At 31.6% G+C, this 16,291-nt stretch overlaps 1 protein-coding gene across 16 annotated transcripts in view; it reads right to left on the bottom strand.

Annotated features, from left to right (window-relative positions):
• LOC112652954 (disintegrin and metalloproteinase domain-containing protein 18) overlaps positions 1 to 16,291 on the bottom strand; it is a 183,548-nt gene that overhangs the window by 19,006 nt on the left and 148,251 nt on the right. For 2 of the 16 annotated variants that reach the window (XM_049094827.1, XM_049094825.1), the window contains 2 exons: positions 8,370 to 8,529; positions 7,395 to 8,095 (listed from right to left, as the gene is read on the bottom strand). The exons of 3 other annotated variants lie outside the window; for them this stretch is intronic. In XM_049094827.1, coding sequence (XP_048950784.1) covers positions 7,834 to 8,095; positions 8,370 to 8,529 — 422 coding nt within the window. In that variant the 3' untranslated portion in view covers positions 7,395 to 7,833. Of the gene's footprint in view, positions 1 to 7,390; positions 8,096 to 8,369; positions 8,530 to 16,291 lie in introns of those variants that run through there. 11 more of the 16 variants (XM_035700079.2, XM_049094823.1, XR_007402610.1 and 8 more) reach the window with 9 other exon arrangements.

Raw genomic sequence — 16,291 nt, 5'->3', positions numbered from 1 at the left:
TTCTGGTGTTTCCCCCAAAAAACAATTTTTTCGCTTCACTGAACTCATTGATTGTTTTCTATTTTGCTATTGATATTTTCTAAACTTCCTAATTTCACCTCCTCTTTACATGGGTTTGAATTTGCTCTTCTTTTTCTACTTTCTTTATGTGAAAGCTTATGTGGTTGTTTTAAACTTTCTTACATTTCTGATGTAATTTATTAATAATGTAACTTTTCCCTAAAGTACTGCTTTATATTGATCTGACAAATTTTATCCTATGTTTTTATTTTTTATTTGTGTCCAAATATGGTCTAATTTCACTGGTGATTTTTTCTTTGATCAGTGAGTTACTTAAAAATATGTATGCTTTCCCTGCTATCTTTATATTTCTTACTATTATTAACAACAAGTATAATTCTTTTTGCTCAGAGTATATATTTTGCATGATCTGGATCTGTTTGAATTTATTGTTACATTTTCATGGCACACATTTGGTCTAACTTGTTAAACGTTTCAGGTGCATTTGAAGTAAATATGATTTCTGCTGTTGTAGTGAGGTCTTCTAAAAGATCATGCTGCTAATTAGTGTTTTTTTAAATTTCTTTCATATTTTTACTGTTTTTCAGTCTATTCAAATTGAGGTAGAGAGAGGGTGAAACTTCTAATTATACTTGTGGCTTTTTCTCTCATGCAAAAGAGCTTCAATACATAGAGCAAAGACTGTTAGAACTAAAGGAATTATATGTGCTCCTAAAGACTTGATCCTCTTAGTATGATTACAATGATCAAATTATGCTCTTGGTGCAAAGTAATACTTCTTCTTCAGACTACTTTGGATGATATAAATATAAATAGAGTCACTTTAGCTTTCTTTTGGTTTGTGTTAAGATGGTACATCTTTTACTTTTAACTCATGAGTTTCTTTAGTAAGTGGATTTCTTGTTGGCAGCATTTTTTTATCTTGATTTTTATCCACCCGTACATTTGTTTTTTTTTTTAATTGGAGTATTTAGACGACTTACATTTATTAACTCTTAATATCGTTGGGTTTCAATTTAACACTTTACTATATGTTATTATTGTCATTTTTTAAATCCTCTTTTCTAGATTCTTCAGAATCATTTAATAGACTTTTGGGGGCAAAAGTTAATTTTACTTAGTTTTTTGAAATAATTGTAGATTTATAAGAAGTTTAAAAAATCTTTATTGGGAGATTTAATGTGTATATCCTTCACTTGTTTTTTTCTCATGGTAAAATTGTGCATGATTATATTACATTATCAAGACCAAGAAATCAACACTGGTATAATCTACAGAACTCATTTAATTTCATCATTTTTTACAAACACTGACTTGTACTTATATATGCATAAATACATTTTGTCTTATTACATGTATAGATTAATGTGTCCAACACCAAAATCAACATATATAATTGTTCTGCAATCATAAAAAAAGAAACCATACAATCCCTACATAGTAAGATAGTATCTGCCTTACTCCCTATTCTTAATCCCTGGCAACCACTAATTGGTCTTCATTTCTGTAATTGTAATGTAACTACTTTATATAAATGACATCATATAGCAGCTCTTGAGCTTTGTTTTCTTTCTTTCATGTAATTCCTTTGAGATCCATCAAAATTGTATCATGTATTAATAACTAATTTCTTGCTATTCCTGAGTAGTTCCCATGGTATGAATGTCCTACAGTTTGTTAACCTTGTCATCCCCCAAAAGATTATTTGAATAATTTTTAGTTTTAACTATTACAAATAACATGAATTTATAATAAATAGCTATGGATGTTTATGTGTAGTTTTTTTTGCATATATGTAAAAGTTCTCTCTAGGGTAAATACCTAACAGTGAAATTGCCAGGTTGTATGATAAGGCTAACAAATTGTATATCTTAGTAGCTATACTGTTTTGCATTTCCTCCAGGAATGTATCATGAATGAATTTTCTGTATCCTCATCAATATTTGCTATTATTACTAATTTTTTATCTTAATCTATTAGGAAAAGTGTGATATCTTATTGTGACTTTACATTACTCCAGTGACTAATTATGTTAAACATAACTTAATGTGCTTGCTTGCCATCTGTATATACTCTCCATGTCTTTGCCTTTTTTTTAAAAGATTTTATTTATTTATGCATGAGAGACACAGAGAGAGCAAGAGGCAGAGACACAGGCAAAGAGAGAAGCAGGCTCCATGCAGGGAGCATGATGTGGGAATCCATCCCGGGACTCCAGGATCATGCCCTGGGCCGAAGGCAGGCGCCAAACCACTGAGCCACCCAGGGATCCCTGTCTTTGCCTTTTTAAACCAATTTTTTAAACTATTGGTTTTGAATTTTTTAAAATATATTATAGATAGAAAATCTTTATTGGATATACGGTTTGCAAATACATTCTACCAGGTTGAGGCATGTCTTTTTGTCTTCTCTACAAGGTACTTTTCAGATCAAATATCTTTAATTTTGACCACCTACAGATTTTCCTTATGGATCATGATTTGTTGTCATGTCAAAGAACTCTTGGTCTAGTCCTAAGTCCACAGAGTTTTTCATATTTTCTTCAGAAAGTTGCATAATTTAACTTATTAGATTCAGTCCATGATCCATTTTTTTAAACATTTAAAATTTTTAAGTAGGTTTATGTTCATAGCAAGTTGAAAAGATATGTATAGAAAGGTTTAATGTACACTTTACTAAGCCTCTCCCATATTAACATCTTGCCTAACTATACAGTAATATGAAAGCAAGATAATTGACATTGATACAACCCAGAGATTACTCAGATTGCACCATTTACACATGCATTCATGTGTGTATGTGTGTGTAATTCTATGCAACTTGATCACATGTGTAGTTTCATGTAACTATAATCACATCATATGGAGAAGTATAGCATCAACAAAAGTTTTTACTGCTACTCTTATAGACATAATCACCTACTTTCCCCATTATCCCTAATTCTTGTCAACTACTAATCTATTTTCCAAACCTGTAATTTTTAATATGACAAAAATTTTATATAGATGGAATCATAGGGTATATAAGCTTTTGAAAAGGGCTTTGTTTCACTTAGCATAATTCCCTTTGTGTCCTCAAAATTGTTTCTTTCAATATTTTGTTTTCTTTTATTACTGTGTAGTATGTGGTAGTATGGATTTACCATAGATTGTGTAATGACTTATACATTGAATGACCTTAAGTTCCAGATTTGGGCGATTATGTATTAGGTTGTTATGAACATTTGTGTTCAAGTTTTTGTGAAAAAAAATGATTTTCATTTCTCAGAGATAAATGCCCAAGAGTGAAATTGGATCTGTAGCTCTCTAAAGGTAAATGATTTATTGGGAACAGAAGGTGAAGCAGTTCAAACCTAAGGACACTGTCATACACTGTGAAGATTATTTTGGTAAACAAGGCTAGCAATTCATGAGAACAAGCTAAATTAAAGACCATCTAAATTTTTAACAGAGCAAGCCAGAAAAATAGACAGCTAAGAAAAGTCCTTTTGGGGTCAGAGAGAAACAAGCCTCAAAGGCTACACTTGCAAAAGTGGTAGGATAATTGGATCAGACAATAGGGCAATTTGTGCCATCTGAGGAGCTGCATGGAGGCATCACATTACAGTGAAAATTTATTTCAATGAAATCTTCCAGTTAAGTCATTAAACAAACAAAAATTAAGAATAAGAAGCCTTAAATGGGTGTGTAGGAGGGTGGGCATAAGTATCCAAAATTGCTATTGTGATAATGTATTATCCAAAATTTCCAGTTTCCAATAAAAATGTTACAGACTGCAAAGAAATAGGAAAGTGTTACCTACATCCAGGGAAAAAAGCAGGAAACGCAAATTACCTAAGAGATAGCAGTAGTCAGATTTAGAAGAAAAAAACTTTAATGCAGTTGTCATAAATATGTTCCATGAACTAAAGGAAACCATGAAAAACAAGAAAAAGCTTTGTAATAATGTCTCACCCAATATAGAATAACAATACAACAAAAGAAAGCTAGGGTGTACAAAAGAGACCTTAAAGCAAATATTATAATAGAGACAAAGAAAGAGATTACAAAATGATAAAGAGGTAAATCCAAAGAGGATATAACGTTTTTAATGCACTTAAATATATAAAGCAAACAACAACAGACCTGAAGGGAGATATAGCAATGCAATAGTAGTACAGGACTTCAGAACTCCATTTGCATCAATGGAGAGAACATCAGACAGAAAGACTATTAAGGAAAGTGCCTGAAATGATATATTAGACCAGATGGACTTAACAGATATATACAGAACATTCTATGCAAGAGAAAGGGAATGCATATTTTCTCAAGTGCACACAGAACTTTAAGATAGATCAAAGTTATATCATATGTTAAGCTATAGATATGTAGATATGATAGATCTCGATCTAATGCTCCAGGATAATGATATATTAAACTATGAAAAGGTCTTAATACATTTAAGGAATAAAATAATATCAAGCATCTTTTCTGATCACAATAGTGTAAAACTAGAGAACAGTTACAAGAAGAAAACTAGAAAGTTCATAAATATGTGGAGATTAAACAATATACTACTGAACAGCCAATGAGTCAAAGAAGAAATTAAAAGAGAATTTAAATAATACCTGAGACAAATAAAAATGAAAATAAGACCTACCAAGTTTATGGGCTGCAACAAAAGCATTTCTTAGTGGGAATTTCATAGCAATAAATGCCTACATCAAGAACATGAAAAATCTCAAATAAATAGCATAACTTTACATCTGAAGAAATTATAAAAAGAACAAACAAAGCTTGGTGTTGGTAAAAACAATGAAATAACAAAGATAATAACAGAAATAAATGAACTGGAGACTGAAAAGACAACTGATAAAAAACAATAAAACTAAAAGCTGTTTCTCTGAAAAGATAAACATAAAGTTTTACTATACTCACTGAGAAAAAAAGAGAGAATTAAAAATGAATCAGAAATGAAATAGAAGGTACAACTGATTAACTAGACTTAACTGTGGTCATCATTTTACAATGTATACAGATATAAAACATTATGTTATACACCTAAAACTAATATAATACTGTATATCAATCATACCTCAATTTAAAAAAAGGATAACAAAAGTGTCAAAATTATAAAAAACAAACAAATGGAAATTATGGAGGTGAAAGTAAATAACTAAAATAAAAAAGTCAAAAGGCTCAGCAGTAGATTTGAGTTTGTGGGTGACTTAACTAACTTTAACACAGGTCCATGCTGATAAATACTTAGAAAAAGAGGAAAACTTTTTGAAAAATGAGAAGAGCTTCACATAAATGTAGACACCACGAAAAGCCCTGGTATATAACTAATGGATTCTAAAAGGAATAGAGAGATATAGGAGAAAAAAGTACATATATGAAGATTTAATGGCTGATAATTTCCCAAATATGATGAGAAACCATCAAAATCCAAGAAGTTCAATGAATTCCAAGTTGGAAAAGCACAAAGATACATAACTAGACACATGATAGTCAACATTTTGAAAGACATGGACAAAAAATAATCTTGAAAGTAGTAAGAATAAATAACTTATCACATACAAAGAAATTTCATTAAGATTGGCAGAAATACTGCAAGGAGGAAGACAATACAACAGTGGTGAGCATGAAAATTAAGAAAGCTTAAACTATATTTGGGAGAAAAAAAGAGATTATACACAAGCAAAACCAGAAATGAAATTTAAGAATTCATTACTGGTCCTACAGAAATTAAAATAATTGCAAAAAATACTATGAACAACTTTATGTAATAAAAAATTATAATTTTTATGAAATAATATTCCTAGAAGACACAAATTTCCAAAGGTGACTCAGGAAAGAACATAAAATGTGAATAAATTACAACAAATAAACACATTGAAACAATAGCTAAAACTCTTCCTATAAAGAGAAGTCCAGAACTGGATAGTGTTACTGGTGATATCTTCATCTTAATTTGTTGGAGGACATATGAGTGTTCACGTTGATGTTTTTAACTCATACTGTATTGTGTGCTTCTTATATGTTTTTAACAGTTCACACACATATTCAATGTATCAATGCAAGTCAATAATTATTCCTTTATGTGATGAAAAATTATTTGATGTTTTTTAACTTATTTCTGTTTTACATATTCCAGAATGAATAGAAATATGCAATAGTTAAATCTATCAATTTTCCAATTACTTTATAAATTCAATAAAAACCCAGCAAGAATATTCATATATAAAAAAAACATTAGCAAACTATATGTGTATGTGTGTGTGTATACAACTTTTGTAAAAGATAAAATATAAACAAACAGGGAGAAGAGGTCAAATGATATGAAAAGTAACTTCCATGTAGAAAGAAAACCAGTATGGCCCAAATGAAAATAAAGATTTGCAGCCTCACTAGTAATTTTAAAAATATAAGAAACACAATATTAGATACAATTATCATCACCTATCTCATGTACCCTTATGAAATCTTGGTCTTAGATATGGATTTGAAAAACCTCCCAGTTGTTTGAAGCCCCCAGAAATACCAAGGCTATTCCTAGTATTCTTCTTTAACTTTGCCAGACTTGCTGGAGCTTTCCTTAATTTTTGAAAACCACTATGCTGGTTTCTAGTTTTTATCAGGGTTTAACTTAATATAACACTTTATTAGTATGCTATTTTATTCATTTAATGACTATTTTTATGAAGGACAGAATAAGTGATCCTGATTGCCATATTTTGTAAGGAAATTCAATCTTTTAAAAAAGATTTTATTTATTTATTCATTAGAGACATAAAGATGCAGAGACACAGGCAGAGGGAGAAGTAGTCTTCACACAGGGAGCCCATGAGAGTCTTGATCCCTAGACTCCAGGTTCAAGCCCTGAGCCAAAGGCAGACACTCAACTGCTGAGCTACCCAGGCATCCTGAAGATCCAACCAGGCATCCTGAAGATCCAATGTTTTATCTATTATTTTTTTTAATATTTTTTTATTCATTTATTCATGAGAGACACAGAGAGAAAGGCAGAGACACAGGCAGAAAGAGAAGCAGGCTTTATGTAGATCCACGCAGACAGCCTGACGTGCCGGGGTCCCTAGTATCACACCCCAGGCCAAAGGCGGTGCTAAACTGCTGAGCCACCTGGACAGCCCAGTTTTCTCTATTATTTTTGCATAAGTTCACTCCAATCAAAGACTGGGTGTGTCATAGAAAGCAAGGACTGAAAGGGCATTCTTAAGGACTTCTATGAAGGTTTCTTGCCTTCAATGAGTTAACTATATGGTCACCAGAAGATAAGATTGACAAATGTAAGAATAGCATGTAGTTTTGATTTGTATTTCCCTGATGCTGAGTACATTATTGAGCAAGATGTGGTATATATATATATACACACAATGGACTATTACTCGACTATCAAAAAGAGTGAAATCTTGCCATTTTCAATGACATGGATGAAACTAGTGAAATAAGTCAGAGAAAGACAAATACAATATGACTTCAGTCATATGTGGAATTTAAGAACCAAAACAGGTGAACCTAGAAGAAGGGAAGCAAAAATAAGATAAAAACAGAGGGAGACAGACCGTAGGGGGCTCTCAACTATAGGAAACAAACAAGGTTGCTGGAGGGGAAGTGGGTAGGGGGATATGGTAACTGGGTGATAGACATTAAGGAGAGTACTTGATGGAATGAGTACTGGGTGTTATATGTAACTAATGAATCACTAAATTCTACCTCTGAAACTAATAATATACTATATGTAAATTAAATTGAATTTAAATTTAAAAAATTTAAAAAGCCTATAGAAATTTATAAGAAAAAGTACCTAATTTCAAAGGAATTCTGAAGATACTTTTTTCACAGTATTTGAAACTACTAAAGAGAGACATTTTGAGGTTCCAGGAATTAAAGAAAGTTTTAATACAACATCTAAACACTGTAAATTTTCAGGCAGCCCCGGTGGCACAGCAGTTTGGTGCAGCCTGCAGCCTGGGGTCCAGGGTGATCCTGGACCCAAGATCGAGTTCCACGTCAGGTTCCCTGCTTGGCACTTGCTTTTCTCTTTGCCTGTGTCTCTGCCTCTCTCTCTCTCTCTAGTGGATAAATAAATAAAATCTTTAAAAATAAAAAAAATAAACCTACATTTTCATAAAAAAAAACAATTCTAGAAGAGCAAAAATTTTGACTTTCTGCAATATGCTAGCAACAATCTATTGAAAAAAACTATAAAATACCATTTACATAGGAATATGCACTAAAAATAGTGCATACTTAGGAATGAATATCATTGTTATGTAACTATGAATTTATTTCACTGGTCAATGAACAGTGCAATTTAAATCAAATTATTTTCATATTCATATTTACCCTTCATATTCTGCATTCTCTCTTTTGCATGACTTTCTCATTTCATTTCGTTTTATGATCATAATGGTGAATATTATGATAAATGGCAGAACAATGTAGAAACTCAGAATAAGCCAGTTATTCTGCTGTGCATTGTAGTCTTCTTTAATAAAAATTATATCTATAAATTAAACATAGACATCAGTGGATATCTCACTAAATATTTAAATAAACATATTTCTTTCAATTTAAAAATTATATATATATATATATACAATATTTATATAAATAATTGAAATCTTAATACATTGCAAATTCTTACAGAGGAAAATAAAAGAACATTTAAGGTCATAATCCTAGGCAACAACAGCACTGTCATCACATTTCTTATTTTTTTATGCATATTTGTTTAATTATTATGGTAACTGTATACATGTTTGAGCACTGCTTACTATATTCAGTATATTTATGATATCAATGTTTGTTAAAAGTCACAAATTAATAGGATTTAATTTAAAAATTTAGAAAGATATTCTGTGAAAACCCCCTTCCCCTACCCGTGCTAAGTTACAGTTTCTCTTCTTGAAGAAAATCATATTTAAATGGATTGTGTTTTGTGCATCTAAATAAAATCCATATGTATACTTTATTTGTATCTATATCTGTATACTTATATATAATGTGAGTATGTGTGTTTTTCCATCTTATTGACATTCTATAACATATGCCCTTCTGTTCATTCTTTTTTTCTAATTTTTTGAAGTTTAAAAATATAATTCTAGTATACTTAGCATACAGTGTTATATTCATTTCAGATTACAATTGAGTGATTCAACAATTCCATTTATTACGCAGCTCTCATCAAGATACATGTACTCTTAATCCTTTTATATGTTTCACTCATGCCTCAGGCCACCTCCATGGGTATTAGGGGTTTTCATCCCCCTAGATTTATTCTATTCACATTATACTTTATTATTTTAATTTAATTGTATCTAATTTAATTATATCTAATTGTATTTTAATTTCAATTCCAGTATAGTTGACATACAGTGTAGATGAAAATGCATAAAGGTATATACCTGAAACTAATATTACACTGCATTTAACTAACTGGAATTCAAGTGAAAACTTGAAAAAGAAAAAAAAAAACAGTTATGCTATATTTGTGAGTGTGTGTGTATGTATTTATATGCAATGGAATATTATCCAGCCATAAAAAAGAATAAAGTCTTGCCATTCACAACATGGATGGAGGGAGAGACTATCATGTTAAATGAATTAAGTCAGAGAAAGACAAGTATATTGTTATTTCTTGCACTTAAAAATTAAAGCATTATGTGAATCACAAAGTGCATAATATATAAATGTATTATCAATGAAATGGAAAAATTTCTTATTTGAAATCCAGATTTCATTTTTTTTTATTTTTATTTATTTATGATAGAGAGAGAGAGAGAGGCAGAGGGAGAAGCAGGCTCCATGGCATTCAATCCCAGGTTTCCAGGATCATGCCCTGGGCCAAAGGCAGGTGCTAAACTGCTGCGCACCCAGGGATCCCTGAAATCCAGATTTCAAAACAGATCCTGCCAGGGCAGCCCCGGTGGCTCAGCGGTTTAGCGTCTGCCTTCGGCCCAGGGGGGATCGGGTCCCACGTCAGGCTCCCTGCATGGAGCCTGCTTCTCCTCTGCCTGTGTCTCTGCCTCTCTCTCTCTGTGTCTCTCATGAATAAATAAATAAAATCTTTTTTAAAAAAACAAACAAACAAACAAAAAAAACAGATCCTGCCAGAATCCAAGAGAATCCTCAGGACATTTTTAATCATCATTTCTTTCCAAAGTTTGCAAATATCTTATATTATTGTTTATTTAGCTAGTTTTTTGCTGAAGTATTACATGCAAACAGAATTGAATGTATGCCATAATTGTACAGCTCAAAGGATTTTCTAAATTAAACACATCCATGTAACCAATATCAAATCCAGGAAGCATATTACCAGTACCTCAGAACTCCCAGTCTGATTTTTTCCCATCATTATCCTTCCCAAAGATACTTACTATTTTGGTCTCTAAGAGCATGAATCAATATTTTACAAATTTTAAGCTTAATGTAAATAGAATTATATTGTATATACATATTTGTCTTTTTTTTCTTGCTCATTATTACCTATTTTGGAATTCACCCACATTGTTGTTTATAATTGTAAAATGTTCATTCACCTCACTGTATGTTATATATTTGCACAGAAACAGCAGCCATTAATGCATTCTGTTCCTTATGGGTATTTAAGTAATTTGCAATGATGAGTATTATGAATAGTGCTGCTATGAATATTCTACTACGTGTCCTTTAATCAACTTATATACACATAGCTCTCAATAGATATATGTGATTAGAGTAGCAGTCTTTATTCATAGCATATGCATATAGTAAACATTAGTAAATTTTCAAAAGATTTTCCTAAATTGTTGTAACAATTATATTCCCGTTAACAGAGGATGGGAGTCTTGGATATTTCATATATACAGTACTTCCTTTTTTTAAAGTATACTTATTCTTTATATACAATAAAATATAAACATTTTAATTGTACATATGGATAAAATTTGATAAAATATATGCCCCAATTAGGCAAACACTTTAAAGATTGTTTTGTTTGACCTCTGTGGCTTTTCTCCATTTAATGTAAAATTCTTATAAATTTTTACTTGTTAAGTAAATAAGATAGGTTTAACTAGTGCCTGAGACTTGACAACGAAATAGTGTGAATATTCTCATTTACCATTTAAATTTTGTTACTTTAACATCTTGGAGGTATTTCTGACATATAATAAATACATACATTTAAAATTTATTTGATAAGTTTATTACACCCATGAAATCATCACTTTAATCAGAATAATGAATATATCCACCATCTGCAAAAGTTTCCTCTTGCACCTTTATAAACTCATCATGCTAGCACTCCTCCACATGGGCAGCCACTGCTCTATCTGCATGTTCTACAATTTAATATTAAACAGTATTCTTTTTAATCTCGATTTTTTTCACATAAGGTAATGCTGAAATTCATCCACATTGGTTCATATAACTATATAGCTCATTCCATTTTATTGTTCAATAGTAATGTATTTGAATATACAACACTTTGTATATAAGTCACCTGTTGATTTACATTTGGGTTATTTCAGATTTTATATATTACAAATAAAGCTGTTATAAATATTTATATACAAAGCTTTGTATTGGCATAAGGATTCTATGTCTTCAGTAAATAATGAAATGACTGGATTATATGATAGATGAATGTTTATCTTCTTAAGAAACTGTGAAACTGCAATTTTACATTACAACAGCAGTCATGTATGTATGTATTGGTTTACATTTAACCAATTTCTAATAGAGAGGTAATTATATTTAATTTGATTAATTTTCCCAATGAAAAATGATGCTGGGCAATTGTACATGAGCTTATTTGTCATCTATCTTATCTTCTTTGATGAATTTTCAATTAAAGTATTTTGTTCACTTTTTGTAAGGCTGTTTGCTTTTTATTGTTTCAGGGATTCTTTATATATCCTTAATATAATTTTTTTGTATATTCTAAATACAAACACTTTATCAGTGCAGCTGAAGAGAGTTCCTCCAACTGTGTATCTGGATGTCTCTTAGCCAAAGGCCCATCACTAGCCTCTGCTGAAGCATGCACAACTGGAGATGGAGTGTAAAGCCATGAAAGCAAACACACCCAGATTCACTACCGCTTCCTGTGAGCCCATAGTTGGCACTGGCCCTTGCTATATTCCCTGAGCCCATAGTTGGCACTGGCCCTTGCTATCTTCCCTGACCCTGATCACCCTAAGTGTCTCTGAGACTGATCTCTGCCAATACATAGGCACTTGCAGCTGGGCACTGCAGCCAAAAGTGTTCACACCACTTGGTCTAGCAATCACCATTGCTTAAGCTCACCCTGAACTATTGTTCCTGGAAGTGCCCAAACAACACTTGCAGCAACTATAGATCCCATAGGGTGCTCAGAAGGACCATACAGTTGTTAATAAGGAAGACCCCAGTGGCCTGAACCAAAAAGGCATTACATCTCCCTAGATCCTGTGCCACTGTGTGGCCCTACACTTGGTACTCTGCACCATCAGGCCCAGGATCATAGGATGATCAAGTGTGCTCCATTCACAGGTGAAATCCTCCCCTTTTTAAAATTGGTACATACATTCTGGAAGAGGTGACCACATCTTTAAATGTATAGACACCTATGCAAGTATACAGGGATCCTGAAGAATCAGGAAATGTCTCCAGCAAAGGAATATAGTAAACCTCCAGTAACTGTCCTAAAACAAATGGTGATCAAGTAATTATTCAATGAAGAACTCAAAGTAACTGCTCTATAGATACTCAGAGAGCTACAAGAGAATACAGATAAACAATTTAATGATAATACCAGGGATAAATATGAGAACAAAGTGAGAAGCTCAACAAGGAGAAGGAAAAAAAAAAGAAAAAAAAACCCTAAAAAAGTAGTAGTTGAAATATATGACTAAAGAATTCAATAGAGACCTTCAACAGCAAACTTGAACAAGATGAAGAGAGAATCAGTGAGCTAAAAGAAATATCAGTTGAAATTATTTCATCAGAAGTGCAAAAAGAAAAAAAAACAGAAGGAAGAAGAATCAAGAAAGTCTGTGAGAGTTATGGAACAACATGAAAAGATATAACATATGTATTATTGGATTCCTGGAAGACGAGGGGTAGAAAGGAATGGAAAGCTTATTTAAAGAAATAACTGCTGAGAAATTCCCAAACCTAGGAAGAGATTTGGACATCCAAGTTCATAAAGCAAACAGGTCACCTCAAAATTTCAATCTAAATGCTCTTCTTTAAGACAAATAATAATAAAACTTTTTAATACCAAAGACAGAGAATTATATAAGCAAGGGAAAAAAAATTCACTCAAACAAGAAATTCCCCTAGTGCTATCAGTAGGTTTCTGAGAAGATATCTTACAGGCCAGGAGAGAATGGGATGAATATTTAAAATACTAAAAGTAAGAAACTTCCAAGGAAGAATGCTTTAATGCTTTAACCAGCAAAGTTGTCCTTCTGAATTGAAAATGTGATAAAGATTTTACCCTAACAAACAAACAAAAGCTGAGGAACTGTATCACCACCAATCCTGCCTTATAAGAAATGCTGAAAAGTTTTCTTCAAGCTGAAACAAAAGAATGCTAATTAGTAACATATAAACATATGAAAATGTACAACATATTGGCAAAGATATGTAGTCAGATTGAAAATATCCTAATATTTTAATATAATGATATGCTTTCAACTCTAGAGTAAAGGTTAAAGGACAAAATATAAAAATAGTCATAGTCTCACCAATTTTTTTGTTTGTTTATTTTAAAGATTTTATTTATTTATTTATTTATGAAAGACACAGAGACAGAGAGAAAGACAGAGACATAGGTAGAGGGAGAAGCAGACTCCCTATGAGGAGCCCGATGTGGGACTCAATCCCAGGACCCCCAATATCGTGAACTGAGTCAAAGGTATATGCTCAACCACTGAGCCATCTAGGTGCCCCAGTTTCACCAATTTTTGATGGATACACAATAAAAAATATAAATTTTGACATCAAAACATAAAAGGGGAATAAAATAATATTGGTTTTGTATATAATCAAAGTTAACCTATATATATTATTTGTTTTATTATGTTTTATGCTTTATGTTTTATAATGTTTTATGCTTTATGTAAACCTTATAAGAATGACAAAGAAAAATCTAAAATAGAAACAAAAAAGGTAAAGAGAAGACAATCATCAATTTATAAAGGAAGGAATCAAAAAAGGAATAAAAGAAAAATAGAACTTTAAAACAGCCATGAAACCATAAGATGACATTAGTAAGTCCTTATTTATCAATAATTACTCTTAGTGTTAGTGGATATGTCAATTAAAAAGCATAGAATGGGACTGCATTTGTGGTTTAGTTGGTTAAGCATCTGACTATTTCTGCTCAGGTCATGATCAAATCCCACATCAGGCTCCACACTCAATGGGGAATCTGTTTGAGATTCTCTCCCTCTCCCTTTGTCTTTCTCCCTGTTCACATGTATGCTTTTGCTCACTCATTCTCTCAATAAATAAATCTTAAAAAAAAAAAAAAGGGTTTGAGAGGTTGAATGGTTAAGAAATAAGACTCAACCATTTGCTGCCTACGAGAGACCCACTTCAGCTTCAATGACATATATAGATTCAAAGTAGGGAGATGGCAAAAGATATTCCATGCAAATGGAAACTAAAAGAGATCAGAAGTAGCTATACTGAAATCAGAAAAGTAGACTTTAAGCCAAAAACAGTAGCAATAAACAGAAGGTTATTATAGTAAGGGATCAATTAATCAAGAAGATATAGCAATTATAAATATTTATTCATGTACCAAACTTCAGAACAGCTAAATATATTAAGCAAATAGTAAGAGGTGTGAAGGGAGAAATAGAAAACAATACAATAATAGTACAGGACCACAATACTCTTCTTTCAGCAATGAATGGATCATTCAGATAATCAATAAGGAAATTGATCTGAATCATACCATAGACTAAATGGTCCTAACAGACACATACAGAAACTCATCCAAAAGCAATAGAATACATATTCATTTATACTTTCTCCAGGGTAGATAATGATAGGTCACAAAACAAGTCTTAACAAATTTTAAAAGAGCAAAATCATCTTTATCCATTTGTCTTTTTTTAAGTTTTATTTAAATTCCAATTAATTGACATACAGTATAATATTAGCTTCAGGCATACAATATAATGATTCAGCACTTCCATACAATACCTGATGTTCATCTCAGCAAGTGCATTCCTTAATCCCCATCACCTATTTTACCCATCCCCCAACAACCTCCCCTCTGGTAACCATCAGTTTGTTCTCCATAGTTAAGAAACTATTTCTTGATCTGCCTCCTTTTCTCTACCCCTGCCCAACTCTCTACTCATCTGTTTTGTTTCTTAAATTCTACATATGAGTGAAATCATATGGTATTTGTCTTTCTCTGGCTGACTTATTTCACTTAGAATAATACTCTGTGGTCCATCTATGTCATTGCAAAAGGCAAGATTCCATTCTTTTACATGGCTGAATAAAAAAATTCCATTATATTTATATAAATACATATAAATGGACACTTAGGTTGCTTTCATTATCTTGGCTATTATAAATAATGCTGAAATAAACAAAATTGCATACATATTTTTGAATTATTGTTTTCACTTTCTTTGGGTAAATACCCAGAAGTGGAATTATTGGATTCTATGGTATTCTTATTTTCAAATTTTTGAGTACCTTTCATACTGTTTCCCACAGTGGTGTACCAAGTTACATTTCCACCAATAGTGCACAAAAGTTCCTTAATCGTACCAAGTATCTTTTCCTATCACAATAGTGTGAAACTAGAAATTAATAACAGAATGAACGATGGAAATAACCTAATTTTATACCTCATAGAACGAAGGAAAAAAACAACAACTAAGCTCAAAGTTAGTAGAAGGAAATAACCAACATCAAAGAAGTAAATGAAATAGAGGCTAGAAAAACAACAGAAAAAAATCAATGAAACTAAGACCTGACTTTTTAAAAAAATAGTAAAAAAACCCAAGTCTTTAACTATACTAACTCAAGAAAACAGAAAAAGAAATCAAATGAAATCAGAAATAAAAGAGGAGACATACAACCAGATACCATATAAATACAAAGAATTGTCAGAGACTACTATCACAGAAATACAAATAATTATGAGAGACTACTATCAATAATTATAGCCAACAAACTGGATAACCTAGATGCAATGGATAAATCCCTATTAACATGTAATCAAGACTGAAACATGAAAAAATAGAAAATCTGAACAAACCAATAAG

Source organism: Canis lupus, chromosome 16, assembly GCF_003254725.2.
Source record: "Canis lupus dingo isolate Sandy chromosome 16, ASM325472v2, whole genome shotgun sequence".
Taxonomy (NCBI): Eukaryota; Metazoa; Chordata; class Mammalia; order Carnivora; family Canidae; genus Canis; species Canis lupus.
This window is presented reverse-complemented; position numbering and strand designations above follow the sequence as displayed.